Source organism: Aegilops tauschii, chromosome 7, assembly GCF_002575655.3.
Source record: "Aegilops tauschii subsp. strangulata cultivar AL8/78 chromosome 7, Aet v6.0, whole genome shotgun sequence".
Classification (NCBI taxonomy): domain Eukaryota; kingdom Viridiplantae; phylum Streptophyta; class Magnoliopsida; order Poales; family Poaceae; genus Aegilops; species Aegilops tauschii.
This window is the reverse complement of record NC_053041.3, coordinates 403895099-403910504: the sequence shown is the minus strand read 5'-3', so window position 1 is coordinate 403910504 and position 15406 is coordinate 403895099. Positions and strand designations below refer to the sequence as shown.

Here is a 15406-nt window from a genome sequence, read left to right as displayed (position 1 = left end):
CCGGGGGGTTTCGGTAACCCTCCGACACTTTGATATTTATCCGGTACCTCCCAGAACTCATCTGGTGTCCGAATGTAACCTTTCACTATATGAATCTTTACCTCTCGACCATTTTGAGACTCCTCGTCATGTATGTGATCTCATCCTGAACTCTGAACAAACTTCGGTCATCAAATCACATAACTCATAATACAAATCGTCATCGAACGTTAAGCGTGCAGACCCTACGGGTTCGAGAACTATGTAGACATGACCGAGACACATCTCTGGTCAATAACCAATAGCGGAACCTAGATGCTCATATTGGCTCCTACATATTCTACGAAGATCTTTATCGGTCAAACCGCATAATGATACGTCTCCAACGTATCTATAATTTGTGATTGTTCCATGCTATTATATTATCTGTTTTGGATGTTTAATGGGCTTTAATATGCTTATTATTATTATTTTTGGGACTAACCTATTAACCGGAGGCCCAGTGCCAGTTTCTGTTTTTTTTTGCCTATTTTAGTGTTTCGCAGAAAAGGAATATCAAACGGAATCCAAACGGAATGAAACCTTCGCGATGATCTCTCTTGGACCAAAAGCAAACCAGAAGACTTGGAGATGAAGTCGGAGACGCAACGAGGCGGCCACGAGGCAGGAGGGCACGCCCAGGGGGGGTAGGCGCGCACCCCACCCTCGTGGGCCCCTCGTGGCTCCACCGATGTACTTCTTCCGCCTATATATACTCTTATACCCTAAAGACATCAGGGGGAGCCACGAAACCACTTTTCCACCGCCGCAACCTTCTGTACCCATGAGATCCCATCTTGGGGCTTTTTCCGGCGATCTGCCGAAGGGGGAATCGATCACGGAGGGCTTCTACATCAACACCATAGCCTCTCCGATGAAGCGTGAGTAGTTTACCACAGACCTTCGGGTCCATAGTTATTAGCTAGATGGCTTCTTCTCTCTCTTTACAAAGTTCTCCTCGATGTTCTTGGAGATCTATTCGATGTAATACCTTTTGCGGTGTGTTTGCCGAGATCCGATGAATTGTGGGTTTATGAACAAGATTATCTATGAATATTATTTGGTTCTTCTCTGAATTCTTATATGCATGATTTGATATCTTTGCAAGTCTCTTCGAATTATCTGTTTAGTTTGGCCTACTAGATTGATCTTTCTTGCAATGGGAGAAGTGCTTAGCTTTGGGTTCAATCTTGCGGTGTCCTTTCCCAGTGACAGTAGGGGCAGCAAGGCACGTATTGTATTGTTGCCATCGAGGATAAAAAGATGGGGTTTATATCATATTGCTTGAGTTTATCCCTCTACATCATGTCATCTTGCTTAATGCGTTACTCTGTTCTTATGAACTTAATACTCTAGATGCATGCTGGATAGCGGTCGATGTGTGAAGTAATAGTAGTAGATGCAGAATCGTTTCGATCTACTTTACACGAACGTGATGCCTATATTCATGATCATTGCCTAGATATTCTCATAACTATGCGCTTTTCTATCAATTGCTCGGCAGTAATTTGTTCACCACTGTAATACATGCTATCTTGAGAGAAGCCACTAGTGAAACCTATGGCCCTCGGGTCTATTTTACATCATATTTGTTTCCCATCAACTTGCCAATTTCGGTTGCCGTTCTTTTTATTTTGCAATCTTTACTTTCCAATCTATACAACAAAAATACCAAAAATATTTACTTTACTATCTTTATTAGATCTCACTTTTGCGAGTGGCCGTGAAGGGATTGACAACCCCTTTATCGCATTGGTTCCAAGGTTCTTGATTGTTTGTGCGGGTACTAGGTGACTTGAGCGTTGTCTCCTACTGGATTGATACCTTGGTTCTCAAAAACTGAGGGAAATACTTACGCTACTTTGCTGCATCACCCTTTCCTCTTCAAAGGAAAACCAACGCATACTCAAGAGGTAGCACATAACAACATACGTTATTCCTTTTGTCATCGGTATGTTACTTGCCCGAGATTCGATCGTTTGTATCATCATACCTAGTTCAATCTCGTTACCAGCAAGTCTCTTTACTCATTCCGTAATGCATCATCCCGCAACTAACTCATTAGTCGCATTGCTTGCAAGGCTTATAGTGATGTGCATTACCGAGAGGGCCCAGAGATACCTCTCCGATACTTGGAGTGACAAATCCTAATCTCGATCTATGACAACCCAACAAACACCTTCGGAGACACATGTAGAGCATCTTTATAATCACCCAGTTATGTTGTGACGTTTGATAGCACACAAGGTGTTCCTCCAGTATTCGGGAGTTGAATAATCTCATAGTCAGAGGAATATGTATAAGTCATGAAGAAAGCAATAGCAATAAAACTTAACGATCATTATGCTAAGCTAACGGATGGGTCTTGTCCATCACATCATTCTCTAATGATGTGATCCCGTTCATCAAATGACAACACATGTCTATGGTTAGGAAACTTAACCATCTTTGATTAACGAGCTAGTCAAGTAGAGGCATGATAGGGACACTCTATTTGTCTATGTATTCACACATGTATCTAGTTTCCGGTTAATACAATTCTAGCATGAATAATAAACATTTATCATGATATAAGGAAATATAAATAACAAATTTATTATTGCCTGTAGGGCATATTTCCTTCAGTTTGATCCCTCATGAGTTGGAGGTACCACCACCCTCTTAACTATCTGATCATTGGTTGGTTTCTTGAGCATTGTAGTTTCTTTTCCAAATCCCTGTCGATGTAGTCCAATCCTCACTCCTGAAATATATTAAAAAAACAAATGATCGCGAGTTTGTGACATTGTTTTTGGCAATGGCGTAGCCACCGCCCAGATACCATGCACAAGTGTCCAAGCCGTACCCATGGTTTCTTCCTTGAAATAATGGAGGCATGAATAACTAATCAAGCTTTTCCATTGGAAAACGGTTGCTGGTCAGGAGCCTTGTATGTTGCCCAAACAGGCTCTATGATTGAGTTGGTCCCGCTCCTGTTTTTTAGTATGCAAGATAAAATGTGTAAAATTTGTTTTGCAATATAGATAAAACATTTTTTTAGTACCATAGAAAGCCAAGAGCAAAATATCAAACTATAAATGTATAACATTTTCCATGAAAATAGCATCAACTATGTCGGGAATCCCGAAAAAAGTTATACCGTTTGGAGACATTGTGATCATTTAATTAGGATGACAGTTGTCAAAAATATGTGATTTGATCAATTTGGGTTGATTTGAAGTGCACCATAAATTATCAAGACATATAAATATTTGGGCGAAAACCTCGCTACATATCCCTCCCACTTAGCAACTATATCAAAGTCACCATATCCGCCCCGATCACCATAATAATTTGCGATTTTGGGCCTAAATGTCACTCTACCAGAGTCGCTATACGCCCCCATAGCCATAAATTATGGAAGACGCTGCAAAGCGAGCCCACGAGACGCCATATTTGGAGGTTGGCCAGGGCGATATGGCCACAGTCGCCTCCGCCCGAGCCGCGTTCCCGGACCTTCGCCATCGGGCCTTCTTCCCATTGTCACCCATTCCGCCGTCGCCCGTAGGTAAACTTCCCCGACCTTTTCTCATAGACTTAGTTTAGCGGCCCATGTGTAGATGGATCCGATGGCGGAGCTTATGTTCTTTGATGACTCGTCCTTGAATTTAAGCTCTGATTCCGAGAGAGAAATGTTGGACGCGGAAGAAGACATAGTCATGTTGATGGTCGTTGAGTGTATAGTATCCACCGGAAAGAATAGGAAGCATGCGGGATCGCAGATTGGTCGTGCGATATTTTGTCGGGACAAAATCAGAGGCCACAAAATGACTGATGCAATACTACTTTGTGTCGGGTCACCAAAAATTGTAATGAAGATTTATGGAGAGCAATTTCTACGAGCACTCGATGTCGACACAACCATACTTCTAGAGATGCATGAAGCAAAAAGCTGGCATGGGATGCTACAGAGTGTTGACTGTATGCACTGGAAGTGGCAGGATTTGGGAAGGATCCAACAATAACTTTGGAACTTGTTGCCTTCGAAGATCTGTGGACCTGCCATTACTACTTTGGGTTGACTAGATCTTACAATGACATCAATGTCTTGCAAAGATCTCATCAGTTTCAAAAGGCTAGCTGCTGGTACTTCTCCACCTTGCAACTTCATGATGAATGACCATTAGTATGATCAAGGCTACTACCTAGCTGATGGCATCTATCCATCTTGGTTTGCGTTTGTGAAAACAATTTCTAAGCCTGAGAGCAACTCAGAGGAAAGACATCAAGAGGGCATTTGGAGTGTTGCAATCAAGGTTTGCAATTACCCGGGGCCTGCTCGTTTCTGAAACAAGGTTATCTTGGTAAATACCATGCCATGTTGTGTTATCTTACACAACATGATCATAGAGGATGAGAAGGATATGCTAGGCCCCATTGACTATGAACATAATGGCAACCAGTTGGGCCTCAGAGGAACCCAAACCGCATTCAAGCATTTCTTGAGGCGTACCGGAAGATTGAAGACCGGGCCTCTTATCATTGTTGAAGGAGGATCTCATTGACCATCATTCATGGCTAGCTGGAAGAAGGGATGCTTAAATTGCTTTAAATTTCATTCATTGTTCTCTTTAACAAATTATTTGATCGGATAATTTGTTGCATTTAGATTATCTTTTGTATTTGGATAAATGGTTTATAATAATATTTGTTGAATTATGCTCATTGTTTGATCTAAATTGTTATAAATATGCTAGAAAGAATGGATGACTCAATGGCAGATGGGTCCTACATGCAGGATAAATATGGAGGACACATTATGACGACTATGTGTTTTCGCACCACTGCCGCTGCCTCCATATCCCATATGGTGATTGCCAATATGGTGACTCTTTTCATACTCTATCTTCGCAGAATTCAGGAACCTATTGGCAAAAAAATGTGTCCAAGCCAGACCCGCATCATGAACCTATTAGGTGACCAACAAGCAGCCGCCTCCTCCTCCTCCAAAAAAGAAAGTTAGGATTCGTGCCTTCTGCCGGCGCCGGCGCAGGTCCGCCTCATCTCCGATGGCCCTAGGGCCATGGACGCGCGGTTGATCCTGTCAAGGGCCGGTGGGAGGGCTCCGTTTTTACTCGTTTTTTTAATCTTGCTAGGGTTTGTGTTCTGTTCAGGAAGGCGAGACGGCGGCAGCTCCTCGAAGATGGAATAAAGGTCTCGCCGCCTAGCCCCTGTTCCAGAGGTGCGTCTAGCATCGTTGGTGGGCTTGTGGAGGTGTGTCTCCGGCAGATCTATCTTTGGTGGATTTGCTCGAATCTTGTCGTTGTTCGTCTACGTTCGTGTGTCTTCGGTTTGGATCCTTCCAATCTACATTATTTTTCATCGGCGGCGGTTGCTGTTCTGGGGTGTTGGTCCTATGGGGCCTTAGCACGACGACTTCCCGACTGTCTACTACAACAAGTTGTGCCCGACTCCGGCGATGGAGGGGCGATGGCGGCGGCGCGCCTTCGGCTCGCTTTAGTGCTTGTAGTCGTCGTTAGGTGGTCTACGGATCTGGATGTAATTTTTATTTCTGGTTTTCGTTATACTGCCATGATTGAAGATAAATAGATTGGAAGTATTCCCGTAAAAAAAAATTACGTGCAACAGAGCCAGATCCGCTCTTGTACAAGCCATGTCACATGTGTCCTTTGCCAAGCCATGTACTCTTCCTGGACAATATGGTTGCATTTTGCAAATTGATGTACAGTACGACTTTGCAATTACCTTAATCAAACTATAAATATTTTACATTTCCAAAATGCGCCCTGCAAAATAGCAAAGGAAAAAACAGCCACATTGAGAATTCAGGAAAAAGGTGTTCCGTTTCAAGGATATTGTGACCATTTAATCATGACGACACAATTTGCAGAGCTTTCCTGCATTCATTTTCACATATCGGATATCTTACATACACGATGCAAAACCTTCACTATGCCGTAGCTCTGTTCAAATTTCCCCTCCAATTCATGCAAATGCACGGCGTCGGAAGGCAAAAATGTGTAGCTCCAAGAACCCAGACAACGGCACGACAGCTGCTGCGTCTTCGTCTACCGAATAATTTACATGAGTTTACATGGAGCAGCACAAGGATGCCACCACCCCTTGATTGTCAAGACTCCTGCGCTTGTGGCAGAGCAGCCTCGCGATGTTCCCAGCATCGCCGGTGCACCTCCTCCATTCTCTCTGCTGGATTGCAGACGCCGGAGCAGTTCCAGTCGAAGGATGCCCCACATGGGTTCCCAGCCTGCGCCTTCCATTCGCAGTCTGCACGATCAGAGAAGATGACACATAAAAATGTGCGTCACTTGCCTTATGTTTCCACAATCTGAACAGCAAGCAGAAGTGCTTTGCAATTGCAGCAAATGCCAGGTTGACTGATGTTGGATGGTAGCAAATGCCAGGTAGACTTTGCATCACATTATCACAACACATACCAGGGCTGGCAATGATGATTGGTGAAGTAAATATATCCCCAGAGTTAGAGATATAAGAACGACGTACTGATGGTCTAAAAACAAAATACTGTACTTATGGTCACTCACCACATTGTACAAAGATAGAGCCATGTGTTGTGTCCATGCCTACTGAAGTGCAAGCGACAAAAGAGTAACTGAGAGAGAAGATAGGTCAACACCCACTAGATTTGCAAGCAACAGGCACTCGTGTCTGTCTTATTCTGCGGTCATTCAGGTTAAAAGTAATCAAGTAGTAACCACTAAGTGATGGTAACATTCAGATGAATGAAATATTCATGTGATGTGCCGACATGTTTGGTGTAAAGAGCAACTTCTGGGGAGCAGGGGGACAGAAAGGTGGTAAAGGCAAGTCTTGAATCTATGTGCTAACAAACACTGTAGTTGGTAAGACAAACACTGTAGTTGGTAAGACAATTGTATCATCTTTTTCTCAGTACAAAATTCAAAATGATTGGCTCAACTACTTATAGTACTGTAAAGCATATAACTTCCAGGTTAAGCGATGTCGTAATGAGCATGCAATAATTATCTAGATAAAATAGGACAGTATGCTGAAGCAAAATGGAAAATCAACAATAAAGAAGCGAGATGCCAACCTGGAGGAATACCACAACAAAGGCTTCTCTCATCAACATGCTCAACATCCAACCCAATCAACCAAGAACCAAATGATACATCTTCATTTGTATATTTGTGCAAGATATGCCTGAAAATGATGTCAAACAGATATGAATTGAAGCAGTAATGTAATCCACTTTATCAGGCATTGCATATCCACATCAGAAATTTAGGACTCACTTGTTTGCTGATATGTAGGTCGCCAAGTCCCTTGTTATAGCATACAGCTGCCGTGTTGCGTGCCTAAAGTAGTTGTTACCCGCAGTCCCAAACTTCCAATGATCTGGTTCGTAATATTTAGATTCACTGTGAACATTAAGCAGGCATTACCACATTATATTACTCCATGTTTTAGAAGAAATGACAGTAAAATGAAACCATCTATTTGGGAGCATCTCTAGTAAGACCTGTCCTTGTAATTTGTAAATAAGAGAATGCAAAACTCATTATCTTCATTATCCGATCGGAATAGGAATGAATAATCTGAAAAATGAAACAATTGCCTTGCTAGCACATAACATGACTAACTTCCACTATCGGACGGATGATACTTCTTTCCCCACACCACTCGACAGTTCATATCACAAGTTTGCATTATCATTCAAAAAAAATGGAAGCTCTCGCCTGACACATTTCTCCATGTGTTTAGTATTTTAATCAATTGTAGGCAATATGGGCTTCTTGAGTCTTACTTGTTAGCGATCACAGGTCCGGATTTCATGCAGCCGATGTACACCCGAGGTTTTGACCTATGTCGTGCCAAAATCGATCTGGTAATACCTGTGTTAAGAGAGAAAACCTCAGTGCATGAGAATACCAGTGAAACATTTACCAGCAACAAAGGGTTCTGTGTTGGCATACCAATGTTGACATGAACATCATCGTCAACTTTGACATAGAAATCAGCATCCCACGTGGACAGAGCACTTGAAAGAAACATCTGAATCTTCAAAGGAAGCCCATCCTGGCCTTCAACGTGATTCTGCAAAGGGTGTCAATATTGATAGTCATTGGTAAAGTAAAAGCTAAAGTAGTTGAAAGTAGTCGACTCGGCATACAAGTCTAAGAATATCATTGTATTCTTTCTCTTCTGCATCCATGGCACGCTCCACTTCACTGTCAGGACCAGGATTTGCACTGCAAGATGTAAGCACCAAAACTCAGTAGCGTGTCAAGCAGGAACATTGACTATCACTTTCCCAGATTTTTAAACTCAGCCATACCATACCTTCGTCCAATAACAAAACGCGTGACAATGCCCTTGTCCTTCTCCAGCATTCGCAAACGCTCACCTAGAGACAGAGCACTGTGAAAACTGGTACGAATGAAACATAAACAATTGGAAGTACCATGTCTTACAGGCTCTACCTTGTGGCATCCACGTCTTCCTGATAGAGTCTCTGCGCCTCCGATTATCGAATGTGGTCATGATACCCATGACGAAAAGCAATCTAGGTCGCATGTTTCCCTGGTCAGCGGCTGAATCACTCGGCGACACGCCTTGGTTCCTCATCTGCGCGGCTCTGGCGGCGGCCAGGCGCATCTCGATGTCCGATATCGTTCTGTCCAACGCGCTGCCAGACAGAAGCAGAATAAGCAAATCCAAACCAGCAGGGAAGATTCATGGCCGCTCAAGGTTCAGGCATTACATGATGACTTCGCGGGTTTGTGCTTGGCTCAGCACGGCCCTCGAACGCCCAGAGTTCGCCTGCAAAACCGAGCCAGTCGGCAATGCGCAGCCAGATAAACATCAACGGAAGAGAGGGGAGCGAATCGGAGCGGCGCATTACCTTGCTTGGGCAATCGGGTGGCTCGGGAACCGCCCAGTAGCTGCAAAAGTAGAGCAAACATCACCACCTCCGCCCACGAAATCGACGAGCATTGGAACAGGCTTGCGGCGAGAGGAAGAGATTAGGGGCGGGTAAGGAGCAGAGAGCGAGAAATCCGGGAGAAACGGCGGATTGGGTGGGTGGGGGGGCTGAATGCGAACCGGTTGACGACGCAGACGCCGAGGAGGAAGCAGGCGGCGCAGAGCGCGGCGACGCACCTCGTGGGCACGCGCCCCGGCGGCGCCCTGTGGTGCGGCCTGGCCGCGGCCATCGCTTTGCCCGTGCTCACCTCGGATTCCTAGTTCGAACGGGAGGAGAGAGAGGGAAAGCCGTGTGAGAGGGAGAGGGAGAGAGAGAGAGCGAGCTTTTGCCTTGGTCTGCTCTGCTCACCAGCAATGCAGTGGCGCTCAGTGCTCCGTGGACTCGGCTCACATGCTCCTCCGTGATTTCTGGCTCCTCGAGCTTGCGGAAAGTGTAGTTGCTATCTGTGGATTTATAAGTTTTTTATTTATAGGGGGTAAATGTCGATTTTGTAAAGGTCGAATATTTATTTAAAGACAATGAAATCTTTTATAGCCGGGGTATCATCTTGAAATTTACGAAGTCACCGTAGGCACCTCGTCGTCGACGAGAACGTCTTCTCCCACTGAATGCGCATCACCAGAAATCGGCTAGGGATACTACAGTTCCTCTAACCATCCAACCATAGGTTGGTTAGCGTGGACCCGGAGTTTCTGCATCCGAGCTCAAATGAGCTCGGGTGAACAGTAAAATCAAAACTAAATAAAAAAATCCAAAAAAATTTAGGAGAAACATTGACAAAAGTTCTAAGTGCTTGCAAAAATTCGTCATGAAAAAACATTCCTAGAAGGCATGGCAAAAAAAACAAAAACAGTACTCTGAAAAAGCTACTTTCAAAAGCACTTTGAAGCACTGAATTTTTTTTTTGCCACGCCTTACAGGAGTGTGATTTCATGATGAATTTTTGCAGGCACTTAGAACTTTTGTCCATGTTTCTCTAAAAAAAATTGGAATTTTTTGAATTTTTTCGATTTTTATTTTATTTTACTGTTCACCGAGCTCAAATGAGCTCGGGAGCAGAAAGGCACTTTCGGGTTCGCGTTTTCTATACTTATTGAAACAACTCAAAAAACGTTTATATCATATCTCTACCAATATGAATGGCACGAGCTAAGTTTTCTTTTAACAACTACAGATGCAACCGCTTATATATACACACACTCACCACATATTAACGCACGCACGTATACCCTACCCCTATTAGCACCCCGAGAGACTCAGCCGACACATCATCTTAAGATTGACGAAGTCGCCGTAGGCGCCTTCATAGTCGACGAGAACATCTCCTTCTACTCGAAGCACATCGTTGAAAGGCCTGAAATAGATCCAGAAAAATACGACCACCAATGCCAAGTTTAGAACTTCCAACCCTGGTGCATTGGTTCCACCACAAGAAACCTAACCATCTGAGATACACTCAGTTCTCGGCACGAGCTAAGTTGAACTACTCTTGATTTGACTTGTCCTAATTTTTTACTCAAATACGAGTAGCATATTTTTTTAATCAAATGGTCGTGCACAATGAATCCTTACGTACTACTTATATAGTATTTTAACCATATTGTATTATCTCTTGACTATGCCCTAATTTCATTTTGTCACATGTTATTGATGTTTCTGTGTGTCATTTCTTCAATGCAAACATCATGTCATTCATCTTGACATGTACATGGTTTATATAGACAAATTTCAAAATGTATTCCTTAATTCAACTTTTTTTTGTGATGGTTGATATCTGTCGGCTCAAAGCGTTATTGTCTTTGTAATATGATTAAATTATTATTTGATATAGTATTTATTTAAAAATGCACAATACTTTTTTATGTAGTTTTCTTTGACATCAGTAATGTAAAAAGGTAGGAAACATGTAAAATTTCATAAACAATTTTATACATGTGGATGTTAAGAAAATGTCCTTGCTTCATCTTTCGAGTATGTTAGTTCATTTTTGTCAAAAAGAAAAAGTATGTTAGTAAAATGGGATTTGCACGTACACCATCACTAATCACACTTAGAAAGAGAGACATATACAGAACTGCTCTGTCACGGTCATTTTTTCATAGTTTCCACTGCATGTTGTTGAATAGGATTCCACTTATAACGCGCTTACAAAAATAGCAAAATAGCACATGGCATTTTTACTTTTGCAAGATTGATACAATGGTTTTATTCTTACGTGCTCATGCCATATACTTTCACATATACCAGTGCTCAAAGTCTAAATCATGAGTCCTATGTTTTCTCTACGGTACAATGAAACAAATTGGTAAAAATTGCTATGATTTACAAGATCTAGTATTCTGTTTGCTACTGTAATATACATTTTGTAAAAAAGTTCCTTGTGCTCAACACTCTCTACTCGTCTGTCCAAAAATGCTGAAGCTTACAAGCAAAGTAAGAGAAAACCCATAAGCAAGAAAACTATGAAACCGAATCCCCATAAGCCACAATAGTCAAGTACCGCTAGTACTTTTTTTTTCTTTAACTTGAAAGTAGTCCAGTACCCAAGTACCAAGACGTACTCTTCTAATCTAAAGAAGAAGAAAATACCAAGGCGTACTTTTTCATGCTAAATTTTTTAAGAAAAAATGCAGTACCCCCGCAAAAAAAACAGTAGTGCCATTGTTTTCCCTTCGAGCAAAAAGATTTCCATAGACCCTAAAAAAATAGATTTCCATCACTCTATCTATGCACCGGGTCCATACGAGGGACAGCAGCATTAATCATCGCTGCAGCAAACCTGCGTCCATTCTGTACGCGTAGCTCGAAACGGTCATGTCCTCTGCCGCGGCGGGTGAAAGCGCCTCGCTGGACCGGCGCTCCAAGGCCGCACCGACGAGGCGACGACGACTAGCGTCCCCCGGCCCCGAGGGCAAGAACACCAGGTGTGCCGGCGCCGGCACGGTGCACGAGGTCCACGGCGGAAGGTTCGTGGGGCAGCCGCTCGCCCCCCGCAAAATGCCGTGGCACGAATCCACGCGGGCCACCGCCGGGCGCACGTCCTTTGGACTCTACAGTAAAGGCTCCCTTTTCGGCAGTGGGGGGGAGAGGAATTTGTTTTGCCGGGCCCACCGTCATCGGTTGGTGTTTGTGGCGCAGCTGCGGTTTGCAGCGGAGCGTACTTGATGACCCCCTTGTTAACCGATGTGCTAAGCTTTTTTGCGAGGTAATTAGTGTGCTTGGGTAGAAAGTGAGTGAGTGACAGCGGCATGGAGTGAGAAAAAATTTATATGAGACCAGGTCTCACGGTTATCAGGTGAGACCCGCCCTGATGGATGACCGTATGATCGAAACTGCAAACTGACACTGGGATACAACCGATGTCAATTTTTTTAGCATAGTCTGTTACAGAAAAGTGGTTCGGCCAGTATCTTGAATCCCGTGTCACACGTAAAGTGCACATTTAAATATCTGTCCCTCCCCCTACGTTCTCAGATGCGGTACTGCTATGGCGGTGTTTGGTTCCGCACTGTAGATGCAAATGTAATTGGTATAAGTCACGCTGATAATGTTAAGGGAATAGGGTATCCCCGCTTGAACCGGTGTAAATTTATACACCCGGATTTAGTTTACAGGTGTATATTACCAGTCGTAGCATGATTTCCGTCTGAAATAAACACAGCGGCTGAAGGTCTGTTTCAGTTATGGGGGTATTTAGGAGCTAACCGACAATCCAAGCGGGGCCTAAAACAGAAACATGTTTGGTTCATCTTCATAATGGGATGAATCACAATGGCATGCCACCAACGAACAGATTTTGAGTGTCACATGTTGCCCCTGGACAATGCCACATCACAAGGGCATCAGCAGAAGGCGGTAGGCACCGTGGCAAAGGGCGGAAGCTCACACAGGTGCGGGGCACACACTTACCAAACCCTGTTCATCCGCTGCCTCGCGATTCATGAAATAGTTAGAGCAACTCCAACAGGCCGACCCAAACGGACAGCGCATTTGTCCGTTTTTTGTCTGTTTGGGTCAGCCGCCCGCCCGGCGTCCGCCCAGTTTTGCATTTGGGTCGGCAGTGCGCCCAGCGTGCCGACCCATTTCATGTCTGCATTCAACTTTTAAATAAAAAAGGCCCGCGGCCGATCATGCCAGCGGCCATGTCTCATGCCGGCACCATGCCAGCGTCGGCATACAATGCCGGCTTCAGAAAATATCACCACAGTTCATGCTGGCGCACTCGCCAGCCGGCCGGCACTCATGCCAGCACACAAAAAAGGGTGGGACTTGAGTTCGACCACGCCATCGCGGCTCCCGTGGTCATGCCGGCACACCTGCCGGCATACAAAAAGATGGCCCTCGCCGCCATAGATCACTCGTCGTCGAACTTGAGCATGTCGGCCTGCATCTTCTCGAACCACGGCCTCTTCCTTGGCGACACAGTGTTGAGATCCACCTTCATGATCTCCACCCCGGTCATCATGCTCGCGATAGCCACTTCTTTCGCCTTGGTCTTGGCGTTGGCGGCCTCGATCTCTAGCATCTTGGCTTGCTTCTCCGCCTCGAGCTTGAACATCTTGGCTTGCTTCTCGGCGTCCAGATCAAGCCTCCTCCTTTGGATCTCCATGAAAGCATCCATTTGCTCTGCCTTGAAACGCCGGCGCTCCTCCTCCCTTGAGTCCTTCTTATTCATCATGCCGTCCACACTTGCGATCAAGGCGTCGGTGGCCGCATCTCGCTTGTCCTCCTTCTTGGAGTTGGTCTTCCCCCGCGGCCGTGCCGGCTCGCCCTCCCCAACATCCTCCACGGCTTTCTTCCCCCCACGTGCCTTGAGTGCGGCATATTGCGCCTTGAACTTCTCCTCGTCCTTGATGACCCGATAACAATGGGAGAGGTTGAAGCACTTGCCATTGTGTTGAACCTTGAATGCCTCCAAAGCTTGAAATGCCTATAAAATGTTTCCATGCAAGAACATGGGCAAGTGATATGCAAATGAACACGCAAAGGATGATCTTGATGACACAAAAGAGGGCGGCTTGCTTGCTATCATACCATGTCTTGCATGCCGATGCCGCTCACGGGGCGGGCCTTGACGCTCTCAAGGGTGGCGCAAAACTTGTTGCACTCTTGTTGGATCACCCTCCACTGCTTGGAAATGCAGACCCACCCGTGCGTGCTCACAAATTGGTAAGGTGGAAACTTCTTGCGCTCATGAAACTCTCGGTGGACACGAGTCCAAAAGGTTTAATGCTTTTGCTCGGCGCCCCTCTTGGGGTCTTGTCCAATGTCTCGCCAACACTCGCAAAGAAGCTTGTCCTCGGCAGCTGTGTACGCCTTCGTGCGCTTGCTCTTGCGCTTCGGCTTAGGACCGGCAGCTTGGTTGGCGAGCTCGTCCTCGAACAAAGGCTCCACTTCGATGTCGCACTCGTCCTCTTCCTCTAGCTCGTAGTCGTCCGGGAACTCGTGGTCGAGGGGGAAGTCATCCAGGTCGATGCCGACCTGATCACGCATGAAGGCCGCCTGATCGGGATCATAGACAACGGCCGGCGTGAACGCCCCGTAGCCTCATCCCTCGCGTCCGTGGCGTGCCTCCGGCCCTTCCTCTTGGCCGACTCCCTTGCCCGTTGTTCGGGCATCAGCGCCTTCTTCGGCTTGGTCACGGCGGCGGTCTTGCGCGGGGCACGAGGCTTGCCTTGAAGGAAATATGCCCTAGAGGCAATAATAAAGTTATTATTTATTTCCTCATATCATGATAAATGTTTATTATGGTATTAACCGGAAAAATAATACATGTGTGAATACATAGACAAACATAGTGTCACTATTATGCCTCTACTTGACTAGCTCGTTGATCAAAGATGGTTGAGTTTCCTGACCATAGACATGAGTTGTCATTTGATTAACCGGATCACATCATTAGGAGAATGATGTGATTGACTTGACCCATTCCGTTAGCTTAGCACTTGATCGTTTAGTTTACTGCTATTGCTTTCATCATGACTTATACATGTTCCTATGACTATGAGGTTACGCAACTCCCGATTACCGGAGGAACACTTTGTGTGCTACCAAACGTCACAACGTAACTGGGTGATTATAAAGGTGCTCTACAGGTGTCTCCGATGGTACTTGTTGAGTTGGCATAGATCGAGATTAGGATTTGTTACTCCGATTGTCGGAGAGGTATCTCTGGGCCCTCTCGGTAATGCACATCACTATAAGCCTTGCAAGCAATGTGACTAATGAGTTAGTTGCGAGATGATGCATTACGGAACGAGTAAAGAGACTTGCCAGTAACGAGATTGAGCTAGGTATTGAGATACCGATGATCGAATCTCGGGCAAGTAACATACCGATGACAAAGGGAACAACGTATGTTGTTATGCGATTTGACCGATAAAGATCTTGGTAGAATATGTA

General features: G+C 44.9%; 1 protein-coding gene across 2 annotated transcripts; it reads right to left on the bottom strand.

Moving 5' to 3' along the window:
- Window positions 1-5842: 5842 nt before the first annotated feature.
- On the bottom strand, window positions 5843-9367 carry LOC109734985 (beta-1,6-galactosyltransferase GALT31A). Of its 2 annotated transcripts, XM_020294171.4 has the most exons (11): window positions 9124-9367; window positions 8924-8963; window positions 8783-8841; window positions 8502-8707; window positions 8362-8425; window positions 8192-8270; window positions 7995-8115; window positions 7826-7913; window positions 7314-7439; window positions 7112-7221; window positions 5843-6303 (listed from the first exon to the last, which is right to left on the bottom strand). In XM_020294171.4, the coding sequence occupies exons 1-11, from the start codon at window positions 9231-9233 to the stop codon at window positions 6149-6151; spliced, it is 1158 nt and encodes a 385-aa protein (XP_020149760.1). In that variant the 5' UTR covers window positions 9234-9367; the 3' UTR covers window positions 5843-6148. The 2 variants fall into 2 exon arrangements, with proteins under 2 accessions (XP_020149760.1, XP_073359610.1); XM_073503509.1 differs by having other exon boundaries at window positions 7826-8115.
- Window positions 9368-15406: the final 6039 nt, after the last annotated feature.